The sequence below is a fragment of the Microcaecilia unicolor genome, chromosome 9 (genome assembly GCF_901765095.1).
Source record: "Microcaecilia unicolor chromosome 9, aMicUni1.1, whole genome shotgun sequence".
NCBI lineage: Eukaryota > Metazoa > Chordata > Amphibia > Gymnophiona > Siphonopidae > Microcaecilia > Microcaecilia unicolor.
In genome coordinates, this window is record NC_044039.1 from 224,229,366 (window position 1) to 224,247,414 (window position 18,049).

The 18,049-nt window shown below is 40.7% G+C and overlaps 1 protein-coding gene across 1 annotated transcript in view; it reads right to left on the reverse strand.

Moving 5' to 3' along the window:
* TTLL5 (tubulin tyrosine ligase like 5) overlaps positions 1-18,049 on the reverse strand; it is a 482,374-nt gene that overhangs the window by 382,877 nt on the left and 81,448 nt on the right. The window contains exon 8 of the mRNA XM_030213729.1: positions 17,674-17,743. Coding sequence (XP_030069589.1) covers positions 17,674-17,743 — 70 coding nt within the window. The remainder of the gene's footprint in view (positions 1-17,673; positions 17,744-18,049) is intronic.

Consider the following 18,049-nt stretch of genomic DNA (forward strand, 5'->3'; position numbering starts at 1 on the left):
AAATAAAAAACAATAACAGTGAGCAGCTATAATAACTGTCCTCACCACCACTCTCTACCCTTCCAACCCCAACAATAGCTGATTTCTACTACACCAAAGAATCCTAATTCACACTGTTAAAATGTCCAGAGATATAAAATACAACCCATTCTATATACCCTAGAGGGGAAACATATGCCCTATGAAGCACTATTATGTTTTTTTTTAATCTGTAGATAAATAAGTCATCAACAATCTCAGGATTCAATCTAGCTCTCCTGTTTTCCACAGTCCTTCCTGGAATAGAAGTTGTCTTCTTAGAAGATGTGCTGGTAGCAGGATGTACAGGATCCCCCATGCAAATTTTGCTAGTTGTGGCCAGCATGTTTGCTTGTTTTTCCAAAAAAAATCAAAATATCATTGTCTGCATCACTCAAACATAAATAACAATCCACTTCATTAACAGACTTCAAAGTAGAAAATGACAGGGGGGGACAAAGTGTCCCCGTCCCCATCCCTACAGTTACTGCAGGTCCCCGTCCCATTCTCTAGCTGGCATCTAAGAACCAAGAAGATCTGCATGCTAAAACACAGCCCATGTTGGGGTTCTACCATCAGTACTGTACATGTTGAAGAATAAACATTTTTATTGATAATCTTGGCGCTTGTGTCATCTTCCACTCTTGAGTTTTGTTCTCATACCATTTGTTGAACAAGTCAGGAAAGCATGTTGAGCATGGCTCATGGAATGCTTTCCAACCCCTCTATATATATGTGTGCCTGTGTGTATGACTGAGGAGAGAAAGAACAATACCCATTCAGTTTGATTGGAAAGAATAATATAATGAAACCAAATATAATACATCAAATTATTAGATGTCACTGTTTAAAGAAGTTAAAGGATGGATTTTACAATTTAACCATAGGGTGTCACTGTCCCAAAGCAACAAGTATTGCCATAATACACATAGCAAACTACACAGTTCAACCACTGGGTGTCACTGTTTATAACATCCATAAAGATAGCTGTGTGGTTAAGTAACTAGGTTTCAAAGTAGAATTTACTAGAAAGAAAACCAAGTTACTTACCTGTAGCAGGTAATCTCCATGGACAGCAGGATACAAGTCCTCACAGCAAAGGGGTGACATAACAGCAGTAAATGTTCTCCCCAAGACTTTTTGAATGGATAGACCAACCAGCTGATTTTACTGACCACCCAGCTAACTTGATAGAAAACTTCATAATACTGTGAATTACTACCTCGCCCATACCAGACTACTCCATGCTACCCATCTGGCAAAAGTTTCTGGGGAGAACACTCCAGCAGCCTTTGAATCGCTTCACCCCAGGTGCTCACTATTCTCTGCCTGCTGTTATTGCACAGTCTCACTTCAGAACATATTTTCTTCACTCCTTCCCTCTGCCCACAAGCAAATGGAGGTGATCAGCCTTCTCCAAGAAAGCTCTCAATACTTCACACAATTACTTTCTACCCCGCCATATGGCTGCACCATCTAGGCGACTTACATTCTAAAAGATGAAAACAAGAAAAATGTGATACACACAGACAGTGAGGACCAAAGGTAGAACTACATTAACTGAGAGCAAAGATGGGGAAAGACATGAATTGAGGTTGCAGGGTGCTACGCTTAGGAGAAATGTCAGAAAATTCTTTTTCACAGAGAGGATGGTTGATGACTAGAATACCCTCCTGAGGGAGGTGGAGGAGGGCCGTCTGCTGCAGCGGCGCCTGGCCCTTCATCTGCTGTGAGGTCTCAGTCTTCAGTGCTGCTTGCGGTGCCGGTGTCGGCTGCCACCCAGGTCAGCTCCCCTTCGACGTCGGTGGAGGAAGCTGCACCGGAGTCCAAGCGGGCATCAGCTTCTCGACATCGCCATCGAGGACGTCATTCCTCGGCGTCGAGGCAGGCTCAGTCTCGGAGCTCCCTTAGGGAAGTGATTTCCAATACTGAAGAGGACCGCTTGTGGGAGTCAGAGGAACATCCCAGATATTTTTCTCCAACGAGTCTTTTGGGGTTCCCTCTGAACCTTCCCCTCCACCTGAAAGGAGACTGTCTCCTCCTGAGAGCCTCTCTTTTTCATCTTTTGTTCGGGAAATGGATGTGGCCATGCCATTCCCTATGGAGGTGAAGGATGAGCCCAGGGCTGAGATGCTTGAGGTCCTGGATTATCCCTCTCCACCTAAGGAAGCTGTGACGACTCCTTTGCATAAGGTAATAAAGGAACTCCTTATGCGAAACTGGTCGTTCCCTGTGTCTGGTCCTGTGATCCTGAAGAAGACTGATTCCCAGTATCAGATCCACAGTGAACCTGGGTTGATGAGGTCTCAGCTACCCCACAACTCCATGGTGGTGGACTCCGCCCTCAAGAGAGCCAAGAGTACTAGGGACTATGCCTTGGCGCTCCCAAGCGGAGAAGCTAGGACCTTGGACTCTTTTGGGAGGAAAACGTATCAGGCCACTATGCTCAATGCCCATATTCAATCTTGCCAGCTCTTCATGAGCGTTCACTTGCAGAACTCGGTGAGGCAGCTGTGTACCTTGGTCGATGCCCTCCCTCCGGAGCAGGCCGAGCCTTTTTGCAAGGTGGTCAGGAAGCAGAAGACGTGTCGTAAATTCCTGGCCAGGGGTGCTTACGACACTTTTGATGTAGCATCCAGAATCTCTGCTCAGGGTATAGCAATGTGCAGACTCTCATGGCTGCGTGTTTTTAATCTGGACAATTCGGTTCAGCAGAGGATGGCAGATGTACCTTGCCAGGGGGATAATCTTTTCAGACAGAAGGTGGAGGATCTCGTCGACCAGATCAAGAAGTACAACGATGCTATGGCTTCTCTCTCCCGCCAGGCACCTGAGCATCTCAGCAGGTCACAACCCAGCAGATATTGAGACTCTTGGGGCACATGGCCTCCACAGTTCATGCAACACCCATGGCACGTCTACATACGAGATCAGCCCAATGGACCCTAGCTTCCCAGTGGTATCCAGCTATGGGGAATCTAGAGGATGTTGTCAGACTGTCCACAGACTTCCGCAACTTTCTTCAGTGGTGGACAATTCAGCCCAATTTGATCATGGGACGACCATTCGAAATTCCTCAGCCGCAGAAAATGCTGACGACGGATGCATCCCTTCTGGGGTGGGGAGTGTTGAGAATTAAGGGGTCCCAAGCCCCCCCAAGAAGGCTAGAGTGACCTTAATCTGACTCCATCTCTAAATAACACTAGTACTGGGGTAATCAAGGAGTTATTGCCTCTAAGGGAGATGTTAGATCTAAGGAAAAGATACCAGCCTTATGACAAACTGGATTTAGATTACAAGTTATACAATGCATTTATACTTACAGCCTTTGATCATTAAGTGAAGCCCACAAATCATCATTTGGAATGAGGAGTTTATTTGCCAAGGTACAAGTCAAATCAGTGATGGACAACAGGCATGTACAATTAATTATAGGAATATGATAAGCTGCAAACAGGTGTTAATTATTTGCTAATCTTTTATAATTTCTTTTATCAATTAGAGGTTTTACAAGGGAAAGCAATTAGGTAATTTGTCAATTCTGCTGGACACATTGGTTTCCCTTGGAGAGAGAGTGGCAACCCTATTCTCTCTAACTCAAACCAGGAAATACCCTGATTTTTATAGGTGCCCTCAGGATATGGATAATATGACAGTAGATATACCTGATTGGATCTATGCTAATGTCATGGTTGTCACTGATTGGCTCATGCTAATGAGTAGCTTCTATCTTGCTACGCCTTTCCTTTCTCACACCAGCTGACCAGCTGACCACAATCCTGCTCACAGGAAGTCTCCCTCCTCTCTGGAACAGCTAGTTCCCTATTTTCTTTGCACCTGCTATGACTCACTTATTTCTCAACTTGTTTTTCTAACTTACATTAGAGAAAATTCCACTTTGTAACAGATATGGGCTTCCATTTTGTGTTGAAATCCTCCATTTTGTTTCCATATCTATTGACTTAACTTTTAGGCCTCAATCTGGGCTACAAACTAGGCCATACTTTTCCAGTAAGCTCCCAGTTATGTCAGCCATCAGATTTCTGACTCAGCCAAGGTCTGTAATGGCCTGAGCTCTATGACTGGGCCCGCCACCATTCCAGTGGGGGGGTCTCTGGCTGTACCATAATTATACATTCCCCACTTGTCACCCCCTCTGGGGAGGGGTGACACAAAGCTCGTCAAGCTTGTCATCATCCATTCCAGAAGGTAGCAAGCTATCAAACGAGAGGGCGAGTTTTGGTCCTACAAATTGCTAGAAGGTATGGTGCAAGACAGGAAACTTCATTCTCAGGTGATATATTATTTGGGGCATATGGAATTCCCTTTATATTACCCAATCCCTTGGGCTTAATCCTGATGTCATCTCTCTTGAGACTTACTCAAACCTGTAGTGAGAGAGGTTTTATGAATGGGACAAATTCATGAGTTCATCTACAAAATCTCATGAAGTATAGGTATATGGGTAATAGCAATTTCAGGTGGATCATGCTAATAAATACTTTCAGGTCTTTCTATGGCTTCTATTGTATCTGTAGCATAGTGCATGGGGAGATAATCTAATGTATGTATCTCAGTGGTCCTCGGAAAGAATAGTGGTTTTGATTAAGCATTGTTATGGTGGCTCAACAAATATACGGTTAGTACTCTGATTGCAGGCTGTTTTAGGTTGTAGGTATTCAGAATCCTTAAACAGGTCGGAATGCCTAGACCTTACTATTACTCATCATTAGCATCCAATCATGAGCACTAAAAAGTGGATAGCAAGTATGAGGTTGCCTTATACAGCAAAAATGGTTAATCCTAGGAAAATTTATATTAACAAAGGTCATGCATGAATCTTGACATATGCATAATGACCTGAAAGTATGGGAAACATTTTATATATCCGTTACCCCACTTGGAGCTTAGTCAAACCTACAGAAAGACATGCAGCTTAAGCAAGCCTACACCAAAGTTAAACAATTGCATAACTGGTTGATACTAACAGGGTTTACACCTACATTATGATATCATAGCCAGTATTAGGGTTTGATGTTACCCTTGTATCTGAGCAATATCAACTTCAATTTAAATTACATAAACAGAAATAACGGGGAAACTCTTAGAAAAACATTTAGAACAATAAAGGAAATAATAGGAAAATAAAAATAAAACCTTTTCAATATATAGACAGGATTACTGCTAAACTGAAAATAAACTGAAAATAAAACAAAATATGAATCTATAATGTCCATAAACAGCAACTGTAAATCTCAAATGAAGTATCAGTTGGTTCTGAATTCTCTTTCTTTGATCATGGTTGAGGCGGTGGAAGCGCTGAAGAATCTGGACGGAGATCTGGAAGATCTAACAGGGCTGGATTTTCACAGCAACTTGGGCAAGGAATCAGTAGAAGTGACAGTCTTAATACTAGGAAGTGGCATTTGCAGAATGTATCCCCACTTCTGGCTTGCATAATGTGCAAGACAGATTGGTAATTATTACGAAGAGGTGATCAAATAACAATGGTAAAGTATATGGAACAAAAGAAAAGAGTACAAAAAAGGAAAAAACCAACAATATAAATTGATTGTTCGAGTTATTGATGTATGGAGGGTCAAAAATATGGTGAACAAAATAGTCTAAAGGCACGGATAATGCGTTGCAATCTATTGCCAGTAGGTATGGAATCTTCACCTGCGATGACTAACATTCACCAAGGGTTGAGCCCTCAGCTGCAGGAGGTCAGCAGGACTTACGAGTTAGATGATTCAAAAAGAAGGATAGCTTAGGAAATAGTCATAGTCAAAGCAGAAGACTAATGTGCAGAAATTTAAAACTTATAAGTAGTCCAAGTGATGGAAGTATCTTCTGGAATCACGATCGCTGTCTGTTGTAATAGAGAGCTCATACGTAAAGTGCCATGTAAGTTCTGGAAAAGATGAGCCTGCAAAAATATTCGATACAACAAAATATTTGAGAGCATAACCAAGAAGGGCTAAATTAATGACACATGGACAAAAGAAAATTCTCATTGGATAAGTTGGTGCTCCTTTTTCTTGCCAGAGGTCAGTTGCAGTAGAAGTACTAAACTGGAATAGAGGTGGTAGATCAGGATTTAGATTTGCAGTCTTCACTCATCCTACATGACTTAATTAATAGAGCTGATATAAGAAGCAATGTTCTCTGTAAATTAGATGTTGCTGGCACAGGAAGTCAGCAGAGTTTTAGGAAACATTGTGGTCAGAGTCTGTTCCAGGAAAATACAGTAAATACAGTAGCCTTTAATATGATATTTAGAGAGATAGAGAAAAGCCAATATCAAAAAAGAAAGATGTAAAAACTATATATTTCTATGAGGCCTCCTCACGTGACCTTTACAAGGTTTAAATAGATCAAATGAGAAGGACAATAACATATAGTCCTCTGTAATAGTTCAGAGCCAATTTGGAAAATGAAAATTATATCAAATTCGAAAATGATCCTTTCTATGCTTTCACAATTTGGGCCCTAAACTATGACAGCATATCAAGATTCACATTCAGAGGGATAGCTAAAATAAGCTTATATATTCCCAGGAATCAATTTACAATTTAAAGTATATTTTAAATACAGAGGAGGAGCAGCTTTATAAGTAGGAAACAAATAGAACCATTTATTAAAACATTTTAGTAATAATCAAAAATCAAGGATATAATAACAATTTTTATTAATGCAATAAATGCATAAATTGACCCTTAGGGTATGTTCATATGGACCAGTATGATAAATGGAACAGCTTGTAAACCTATATTGTAAGATAACACAGAATCACAGAAAAACCCATCTAGTTATTAAAAATCTCAAACACGTAATGAATTCCAGTATCATATACTGAGTTCAAAGCATTTGTAAAGATGAACTTTAGATAAAATAAGAACTACAAGGGTTAATTTCTATCATTCGGTCTTAAGGAAATCATGAAATAACGGTGCTTCCTGTGTCTAATTTGAGTTTACTACTCACTACAAGCATTGGACATTATGGTGACTGAAGATAGGATTAAACATCAGACAAAAACTGTAAGTTCAAGTTTTCGTATTAAAACTTCATGCTGGTGGAATTGGTCTTCATAGAATTAATACTTCAGGAGAGGAAAAGGAGGAAGAGAAGGTTATTACTTTATCTGCTTCCAGAGATACGGTTCTCAATTGTAGCTAGTCTTATCTGAACATAGCTCTGAAATAATAGCAACCTGAATTTCTTTAGTTCTGATTTACCAGTTAGTTATGTTATGCAAGGGTTAATCATGCAAGGGTTAATCTCCAAACCCTATTGCATAGATTATAAAGCAGGCACTGTAGTATTATGGAATCCGGACATGAAATTTAACTGTGCCATTTGAGGTCTGAGAACCAAAAATTCTGAAACTCTATACAATAATATATCTTAAAACTATAAATCTTTAAGAGGCAGGAAAGGAAGTTTGTAAGTAGTAGATAAGACGTGAAAGGGAAAATTAAAACAGTTAATTTATTCTTACGTATCCCATCCCCAATAGAGAGCCAGGAAGAGAACATCAGCACTAGTTATTGTAAAAAACGTCACAAATAAACTGTTTTAGATGGCATATAATATAAAACCTTTTATAGTAAACATCTGGAATAATTATGCAATTTTCAAAGAACACATACCCGGACACACACTTATAAAATTAAAACTAAATAAAGTGGATCTCTTTTACTAAAAAGTCTGTCACATGATACCTGAATAAGTATCATGTCCGGTATATCTGTCTTATCCAGATTTAGAATCCGGATGTGAGTACCGGAGCCAACAAAGATTAATTATCGTAAACCCTTAATCTATTTATAGCTACTAGAACTAAAAAGTGCTTGCATTTCTAGTGAAAGCAATTTATCGGAAGTAAATAACAACAATCTATTTAATATCATGTCACAAGTTAAACAAACATTGCTTAAATGGAATAATATACAATTCTGGGAAAAAAAACACTCCTTTGAGATTTACTACCACTGCAGTTGATAGGCAATCTCTCAGAGTAACCTTAAAGCACTAATTTAAAACTAAAGAAATGATTCCTTAATAATTAGCTGGTTTAGTTTATGCTATTTACCACAGGACACATGGGAACATATAGGCATAAAATTAAAAAAATCACCTAATCCTGATACGTAGAAAACTTAAAGTTCAGAAGATGAAGCGAGTTATTTCTAAATGTAGTTCAAAACCAATCGTTGGAATTGTGCACAGTTAAGGAATTGTTTAGGGTTTCAAAACAAAAAACATAAAAATAAATATTCCAGTAGCCAATCACAAGTCACAGCACACAGACAGAAAAGGAAAACCACACTCATACACAGACACAGTTATTGTCAAACATAAAGAGGTCCCTCTGTATTGAGGACAAAATCTTAATCCTAAATTTGGTAAAATAAAACATTTAAATTAGAGCTAATCCAACAGGCCATGAAAGTATACAAAGGCAAGCTTAATAGTAACACATACAATAAATGAAAATATACTCACGATTCATGCAATGTACTCTCCAGCGCAGAAAATCAATTGAGAACGAGAACAGTTGGCGGGATCACTATGCCCTTCTGAACTCTCGGTGGTATAGGGAGATCAACCGCAAAATAGAAAGGTTTGTTTCGGACGGAAAGTCTTTACCAGAGATCTGAATAGATGTCAGATCACCAGTATCTGGTGTTGGGTGCGGAGAGGAAGATATGACATAAAGGGTAGTGAACAACATCACCCAATATGTATAACCACGGGACCTAGTGAGCAAGTGGTCTACAAATGAGCTTCAGACCTGTAACATGCTATAGAAAAAAATGAACTATTGTAATAATATATATATTGACCAGACCTAGAACCTGGTACAAGGTCAGTGGTTCAAAAAGCAGCTTCAGAGATAGCAGGGAGACCTAGAAATAATAATTTGTTAACAGTTTACAAAAACATGTGATGATTATCCTGATAGTAGAACATGCAGAGACATAACACAATCATACTCACGCATCTGCTAATGTACTCCAACATAGAGACCCAAAAATAAAAATTACCAATTGGCGGAAAGCTCAACGCTTTTACCGCAGGTGACGTTAACAGAGAAATAAAAACAGCAAACAGGGAGGTACCCAAAGAGTGGGTGAATAAGTGGATAAATACCTAGTGTCAGCTATTATATATTTATACTACTCTACCCCTAATTAATGAAAACTACTCCCCAGAGTGTGCTTCTAAAGACATAAAGAAACCCGGTTTCCCAGCCTGCCAAGAACTATCCCGTATACATGGCCATGAGCTCCAGCCCATGATAGAGGCCCCAAAAAGGGACATTGCAAACACTCCCGAAAAGGACTCAAAAAACCAGCGAATACGGTGTCATGAATCGGAGAGTAGCGGTCCCATGGGTTTCCGCTGACTATTGAACTTCTCGTATACGATTGAACTTCTCGTGTGCGACTAATCACCCCAAAGGACCTGTAGCTTGAGAACTTCTCGTGTACAACAATCCACTCAAAAATTTGTGGTTAGGAAACATCACGTATATGACTAACCAGTCTAGAACGTTGAAAAGTTAGGAAAACTTCCCGTATAAGACTAACCCTCCAAAAATATTGAATGCCCGAGTCAACCTGTACACAATCGCAACGAAAGTCGTTAGACGTCTCTTTATTAACCCCGCGGTCATCTATACAAGTAACTCATATGTGGGCAATAATGCCGAAACCGCAGGCCACTCCGAAAATGGAATGGAAGTCTGCTCCTACTAATTGAGATACCGTCATCCATTGAAGGGTTTGTGGCCCTCAAATGGGTGTAAGTCCCGGACATCGGTATCAAAACCAATGGTTATAGCATGACACTGGTATATAAGAAAACAATAAAAGTATAGTATGTCCCAGGGAAAAGCCCCTGAAAATTACTATAGAAGTGGTAGAAAAATAGAGAGAAAAACGAAATATTCCAAAGCAAAACAAAACAAATGTAAGCTCTTCGGGGAAGGCACAGTCATAAAAAGAGCCTTTAGTTGGAACACCTTAGTCAGGACAAAAAATGTGAAAAATTTCACGTTCATCATTCACTAGACAATATATTTTCCACTCAACAAACCAGGAGAAGGAAACTCTAAAGCATTAGAGCGGAACAGTAACAATAAAAAAGACTGCAATGCAAGGGCAAATAGTACAAATAAATTCTTTCGTTCAGTTATACCTGTAGTACAACAGGAAAGCCTTTTTAATTGAAGATAAAGTAGAGAAAGAAAAAGTTGTGTAGCTATGACCATAAAATAAAAACACAAAACTTGAGCAGCGCGGTACAAGGATAAAAGTCAAAGTCTGAAAAATATCTGACATGCAGAAAATGGGGAAGTGGGTGGGACTTAGAGATAGATGGACAGGCATTGCAAACCATTAATCAAGCAGCTTTATATTTTCCCCAGTACCGGGGAGAATAAGAGTGAAGAAGGAAGGGAAAAAAAAAATAATAATTAAATAAACATATAGTGTTGTGGAGTTTATAATATGATGGTACAAAAACAAAGCCAATATTAGGAAACCAAACCTACGATGCAGTGCTATAATCTTAAAAGTGAAAGCAAAAAATACATGCGCACACTGCAGCATGTAGAGAAGTGCACATACAACGAACTCTGCAGACCACTAAATGATTCATCAAAAGATAAGTAATTTTACAACTTTGATGCTTACGGAGAAAAAGTACCTGTAAATCTAGTTAAGCAGATTAAATTTGCATAAAGCTGAAAATGCGATACAACAGGAAACAATGTCATAAATGAGCTATGTATAAAATGTGAACACAGTATTACTGTACCAAAAACAAGTGAGTGGTTTCATACCTTACTGCAAATAAAAATGACATGCACTAAAGAGGGAGGGAGGTGGGACTTTCAGATTGATAGACAAGCATTAGAACCCAATGAGCAAGCAGATAAGTAATTTTCCCTACATCGGAGAAGATAAAGAATAAATAAACAGAACTAATAAAATAAAACCAGGTTGTAAATTAATGTTCTAGGAGGGTTAAGATTACAATGCAGAAACAGAGTCTATCCTTAAGAAAACAACGAGCCAGCGCCACAATCATGAAACTGAAAGTAAAAAGCATTCAAACACAACTGATTTTGCAGAAAAGTGCACGTATACAGAGGGTTATAAAAAGGATAAGTATTTGGGAGGAATATATTTCTAATAAATATGCATTGTGTAATGCCTACAGAAAAGTATGCCATAAAACTAAGTTACACCTTTATAAAACAGTATTTATGATAGAACTGACAACGATGGCATACACCATTTACCTATAGAACGCAAGCACGGTATCACAGTCTTAATAAAAATGAAAACCCCAGCTTCTCACGGCAAAGCTAATCTGTGGTTTACTATCTAACTTGCATCCTGAAAAGTTACAGGCACACAGTTCTTACAGGAAACAAATGCATATTAATCATGCCAGTCAGAAATAATGCCATAAACCAAGTTCCGGAGACAGAAATACCATACTAACAAGGCAAAGGATACACAAATAGCTTCTAAGTCATATTATCATGAAACTACATTTCAGATTGTCACTTCAATGATCCCCTCACGGCTAAACAAATGCTGCATATGTTTGTCCTAATCCAAAAACGGACTCACACAATTACAGTTCCCAATATTACATTGCAAAGTATCAAATGTAAATATCCTTATAATAGTCTTTGGTTAGAATGCTAACAATCAATTGCTTATAGTAATATCCAACTGATTATCCAATAAATTTATTTCACAATAGAAATATAAAAAAAACAGTGAAAGACAGGATAGAGAGAGACTTATCAGGGGTGTGCCCAAAGGATGGAGTGATACCAACGATCACGCCCTTAGGTACGCCCATAATGGGAGGGTGTGTTAGAAAAGCAAAAGTATTATCAACACGGAAGATGGTGGCAGTCTGTCAAAAGTAAAGGCACAAGATCACATTTACGGTGCATAAACGGACACCAAGCGCTCAAGGCATAAGATGTACTTGCTGACAATAGTTAGAACTGGCAACAGACCTGTCATAGGGTATATTTATAGTCAGAGAACTAACTGACAAGATGGTATAGCAGATAAATAGCTGACAGGGAGCAGAACATAATCTTACTGACAGACAGCATGTATATAAGAGAGAGGGACAATGTAACAGAGTGACAGACTAGAGCAGGGAACATAGCCAAAAGAAAAGGAAGGTGCTGTAGTGACCAACGGAAGCAAATACAAAGTACAGAACAAGACATTATTAAAGAAGGATTTAATGATAGATTCCAAAGTTAGAGATTAGCAGATACGAGAGGGAGAAAATGCAGAGAAGAGGAAGGAAGTGGGCACCGCCCAGGGAGCCAGGCACTTACAGAAGAAAAGAGGAAGTTAAGCAGCTACGCACTTGTAAATTGAGAGAGTCAGTGAAAGCCTTACAAAATCGGAAGAAATGGGACCGCAAATGCATGCAAAGATAGGAAAAAGAAATCTAGATAGAGGAAGGGAGGGGGAATTGGGAGAATGACACTAAAAAGAGCAAGAGAAAAAACAAAATAGTGCAGAAAAAAAAAACCCACAGCCGTAGATAGGAAACAGGCAAAAGTATTATGCCCGTAAGTGGCTAGAATGCAGAGCACCGTAAACCGGAGCTTTCAGAACGAGAATGAACATAAGAGGAAGAGGGACAGGAGAACAGGGAGAAAAGAACTGAGTATACGAAAGGACGGACAGAGTTCACTGACTGCGATAGAAAAGTATAACGGAAGGGAAATTGGCAGTGGCTTAACCACAGGAAAGAGTGAAAGCTTAGAGAGAGAAAGGAGAATGCTGTAATAAGGGGTATGAAACACCGGGGAGGAAATTCTGGATCTTTATGAGGGACAGCAATCAATTGGAAGATAAAACAACAGAATTTTAGTCAAGAACTATAAGTAACCCCACTTTGACAAAAATTCTGGTGGCGTGTTCAAATCGAACGGAGGGTCACCAATGTTGAGAATTAAGGGGTCCCAAGCCCCCCCAAGAAGGCTAGAGTGACCTTAATCTGACTCCATCTCTAAATAACACTAGTACTGGGGTAATCAAGGAGTTATTGCCTCTAAGGGAGATGTTAGATCTAAGGAAAAGATACCAGCCTTATGACAAACTGGATTTAGATTACAAGTTATACAATGCATTTATACTTACAGCCTTTGATCATTAAGTGAAGCCCACAAATCATCATTTGGAATGAGGAGTTTATTTGCCAAGGTACAAGTCAAATCAGTGATGGACAACAGGCATGTACAATTAATTATAGGAATATGATAAGCTGCAAACAGGTGTTAATTATTTGCTAATCTTTTATAATTTCTTTTATCAATTAGAGGTTTTACAAGGGAAAGCAATTAGGTAATTTGTCAATTCTGCTGGACACATTGGTTTCCCTTGGAGAGAGAGTGGCAACCCTATTCTCTCTAACTCAAACCAGGAAATACCCTGATTTTTATAGGTGCCCTCAGGATATGGATAATATGACAGTAGATATACCTGATTGGATCTATGCTAATGTCATGGTTGTCACTGATTGGCTCATGCTAATGAGTAGCTTCTATCTTGCTACGCCTTTCCTTTCTCACACCAGCTGACCAGCTGACCACAATCCTGCTCACAGGAAGCCTCCCTCCTCTCTGGAACAGCTAGTTCCCTATTTTCTTTGCACCTGCTATGACTCACTTATTTCTCAACTTGTTTTTCTAACTTACATTAGAGAAAATTCCACTTTGTAACAGATATGGGCTTCCATTTTGTGTTGAAATCCTCCATTTTGTTTCCATATCTATTGACTTAACTTTTAGGCCTCAATCTGGGCTACAAACTAGGCCATACTTTTCCAGTAAGCTCCCAGTTATGTCAGCCATCAGATTTCTGACTCAGCCAAGGTCTGTAATGGCCTGAGCTCTATGACTGGGCCCGCCACCATTCCAGTGGGGGGGTCTCTGGCTGTACCATAATTATACAGGAGCTCATGTAGATGGGCTTCACACTCAGGGAGCCTGGTCCTTCCAGGAAACAGGTCTTCAGATCAACCTCCTGGAACTAAGAGTGATCTGGAGTACTCGGAAGGCTTTCAGAGATCAGCTGTCAAACCAAATTATCTTGATTCAAACAGACAGGTTGCGATGTACTACACCAACAAGCAGGGGGGGGCACCGGATCTCACCTTCTATATCAGGAAGCCATCCAGAGGTGGCTCTGGGCATGCCGTCATGGCATGTTTCTCCAAGCCACTTATCTGGCAGGCGTAAACAACAGTATGGCCGACAGGCTGAGCAGGGTAATGCAACATCACAAGTGGTCGTTGAATATGGGAGTAGCCCGCAAGATCTTCCGAGCATAGGGCACCCCCTCGGTGGATCTCTTTACCACTCAACTCAAATCACAAGGTCCCTCAGTTCTGTTCCAAGCTTCAGGCCCACGACAGACTAGCATCAGATGCCTTTCTCCTACATTGGGGAGTAGGCCTTCTGTATGCGTATCTTCCGATACCTCTGGTGGGGAAGACTTTGCTGAACTAAAGCAAGACCGCAGAACCATGATCCTGATTGCACCCTACTGGCCACGTCACATTTGGTTCCCTCTTCTTCTGGAGTTGTCCTCTAAAGAACCGTGGAGATTGGTGTGTTTTCCAACCCTCCTCACGAGGGGTCGCTTCTACATCCCAACATCCAGTCTCTGGCTCTAACAGCCTGGTTGGTGAGAGCTTAGAATTTGCCTCCTTGGGTCTTTCGGAGGGTGTCTCCCGGGTCTTGCTTGCTTCCAGAAAAGATTCCACTAAGAGGTGTTACTCTTTCAAACGGAGGAGGTTTGCCGTCTGATGTGACAGCAAGGCCCTAGATCCTCTCTCTTGTTCTACACAGACCCTGCTTGAATACCTTCTACACTTGTCAGAGTCTGATCTCAAGAGCAACTCCGTAAGGGTTCATCTGAGTGCAATTAGTGCTTTTCATCGGCGTGTAGAAGGTAAGCCTATCTCTGGACAGCCTTTAGTTGTTCGTTTCATGAGAGGTTTGTTTTTGTCAAAGCCCCCTATTAAACCTCCTCCAGTGCCATGGGATCTCAACGTCATTCTCACCCAACTGACAAAAGCTCCTTTTGAGTCACTGAATTCCTCCCATCTGAAGTACTTGACCTGGAAGGTCATTTTCTTGATGGTTGTTACTTCATAGGGTCAGTGAACTTCAGGCCCTAGTGGTGGATACACCTTATACTAAGTTTCATCACAACAGAGAAGTCCTCCGCACGCACCCTAAGTTCCTGCCGAAGGTGGTGTTGGAGTTCCATCTAAACCAGCTGATTATCTTGCCAACATTTTTTCCCCATCTTCATGCCCACCCTGGCGAAAGCAGCATGCACACCTTAGACTGCATTGGCCTTTTACATGTAGCGGACAAAGCCCTTCAGACAGTCCGCCCAGTTGTTTGTTGCTTTTGATCCCATCAGGAGGGGAGTCACCATCGGAAAACGCACGATCTCTAACTGGCTAGCAGATTGCATTTCCTTCACTTATGCCCAAGCTGAGCTGACTCTGGAGGACCATGTCACGGCTCATAATGTCAGAGCCACAGCTGCATTGGTGGTTCACTTAAAGTCAACCTCCATTGATTTTTACGGTCTTTGTCTCGCAAATGACAAGATGGATTCAAATAGGCTTTGACGGCAACTCCAGCAGTTGGAACATAAGGACAGAGCTGGGCGGACGTCTATGACCTATGTCTCAGAAACAACAAAGAAAGACCATGATCAAGTATGTAATGTCACATTCACTGTTGATTTAATCTAGAATTAAGAATGAATGTACAGCCCTACTCTATGACTCCAGGGAAGCTTCCTCCCCTGACACTGAGCGCTGTACTGTACGCATTGAGGTAGACGTTGACACCCTTCAAGGTGCAATGTCGAGGATCTCTGCACCAAACTCAACTCAAAAAATCCCTTGTTTCACTGGTAGAAAAGTTCAATAGAACAAACATAACCAGGAAAATGTACTAAATACAATGATTTGTCTTGATAATACAATATAATGAGAGGAGCACCATCAGAGTTTTAAACACCCATGTGGTAGTCACTCAAGACCACTAATGGGTGGCATATAGCACGTCATTTATTGGGTCGCTCACTCCATATAGTGATATTTTCTGTGCAATGTGCTATTTTGTGCTTAGTGAAATAGTATTAATCAAGCAAATGCACTCTCATAAACCGACTTAGCCAGCATAAATAATACATTAAATAAATAAAGAGCAGAAATCTTGTCACTAATCTTATGAGCCCTGCGTCAATAAAATCAGATGCTAAGGGCTCCACTGAATGATTCACTCCATAGTCGTAAAGAAAAGACTGCTCTCCCCTGAAATATAATGCACCGGCATGGAAGGAGCCTCAGAAAGAACCTGGGTTTGATCCACAATTGGTGCAAGCACCCTCGATGCCTAAGCAGTTTACGACTGCAGCATCTGCACCACCTCCTCCCCGAGCATGGCTCGGAACCACTCATCAAAGAAAGGTATCAGCAAAGGCAGGGGAGCCAGAAGAGAGGAGGTCTGAGAAGGGGGTCGGGTCAAACTGTTAGCGGGGACCTGGCTTCTAGGAGACTTGCATACTGTCACCTCTTCCAAAGAGGGGGTGGGGGCACTCCCCCCTCTCAGGTACAGACAAGATGCACCAGTGTTAGGAGTGTGAGAACCACAAACCCCAGTCAGGCAGAGAAGAGGGAGCAATGGGGGAGGAAGGGAGGGACCTGGCACCACCAGGTGTGCACTCAAGTCCCAGGACCGGGATACCTCAGACCCCAGAAGCTTGACCAGACGCAGGGGACCAGGCCAGGAACCAATCAATCCAGAGCTGACCATCCACCTGCTATATATAGGGAATACTGAAGTTAAGGTGGCTGCACATGACCACATATGGTAAACCTCTGAAGTTCTCTCTATCTCCACCTGCTGGTAAAGGGACATAAACAAAAGTCTCTGAATTGATCTATGGGATGCTATGGAAAAATGAACTTGCAGAGCTATTGTTACTAATATGTAATTTACCTTTAAAATCAAGCATTGTACCAGAAGAATGGAGGTTGGCCAATATAACACCAATTTTTAAAAAGGGTTCTAGAGGTGATCAAGGAAATTATAGACCAGCAAGCCTGACGTTGGTGCCAGACAAAATTGTAGAGACTATTATAAAGAACAAAATTACTGAGCATATACATAGGCATGGATTAATAAGACCACGCCAACATGGAGGGAAATCTTGCCTCACCAATCTGCTACATTTCTTTGAAGGAGTGAATAAACATGTGGATAAAAGAGAGCCGGCTGATTTTGTGTATCTGGATTTTCAAAAGGTGTTTGACAAAGTCTCTGTTACAGTTCCGCAGGCTACATTTAAAGGGACTATTTTAAAGTTAACATAGTATCAGTATAAAGCTTAGCTAATAATCACTGGTAACTTCAGTTTAGGCTGTTTTTGAAGAAAGAGAAAGGGGAGTGACATTTCATCTAGGAATAAACCGGAAGATGGGACTGATGCAGAGTAATTTACCATCTATAACAAGAGGGAATGAGGGAGTAAGGAATTGTTATATCACAGAATAACTTACCATCTATGAGTAAGGGGTTACTGATGTAACGAGACACAAGAATGTTCTCTTCCAGACTGATCTGGCTTGGCTGTAGGAAAGAAAGGGAGAGAAAACATTGAAGGAGAAGCTGTGGAGTGCAAGGGGAAAATAAAGCTGACACTATACATATAATTCCCCTCAGACTCTCACATACACACAGAACTCTTGAGTGCACATGCTCACCACAGTCTAGCAAGCATTTACAGCTCCTATGGTTATTGGGGTTTCTCATACACAGAATTCCTGCTCACACAGTTCCCCAAGTAGGATATGTATTTACCCACTATAGTCACACTGAGCTCCCACCATTTTTTACAATTCATCACAAAGACAGCATACGTTCACATTTTGGAAA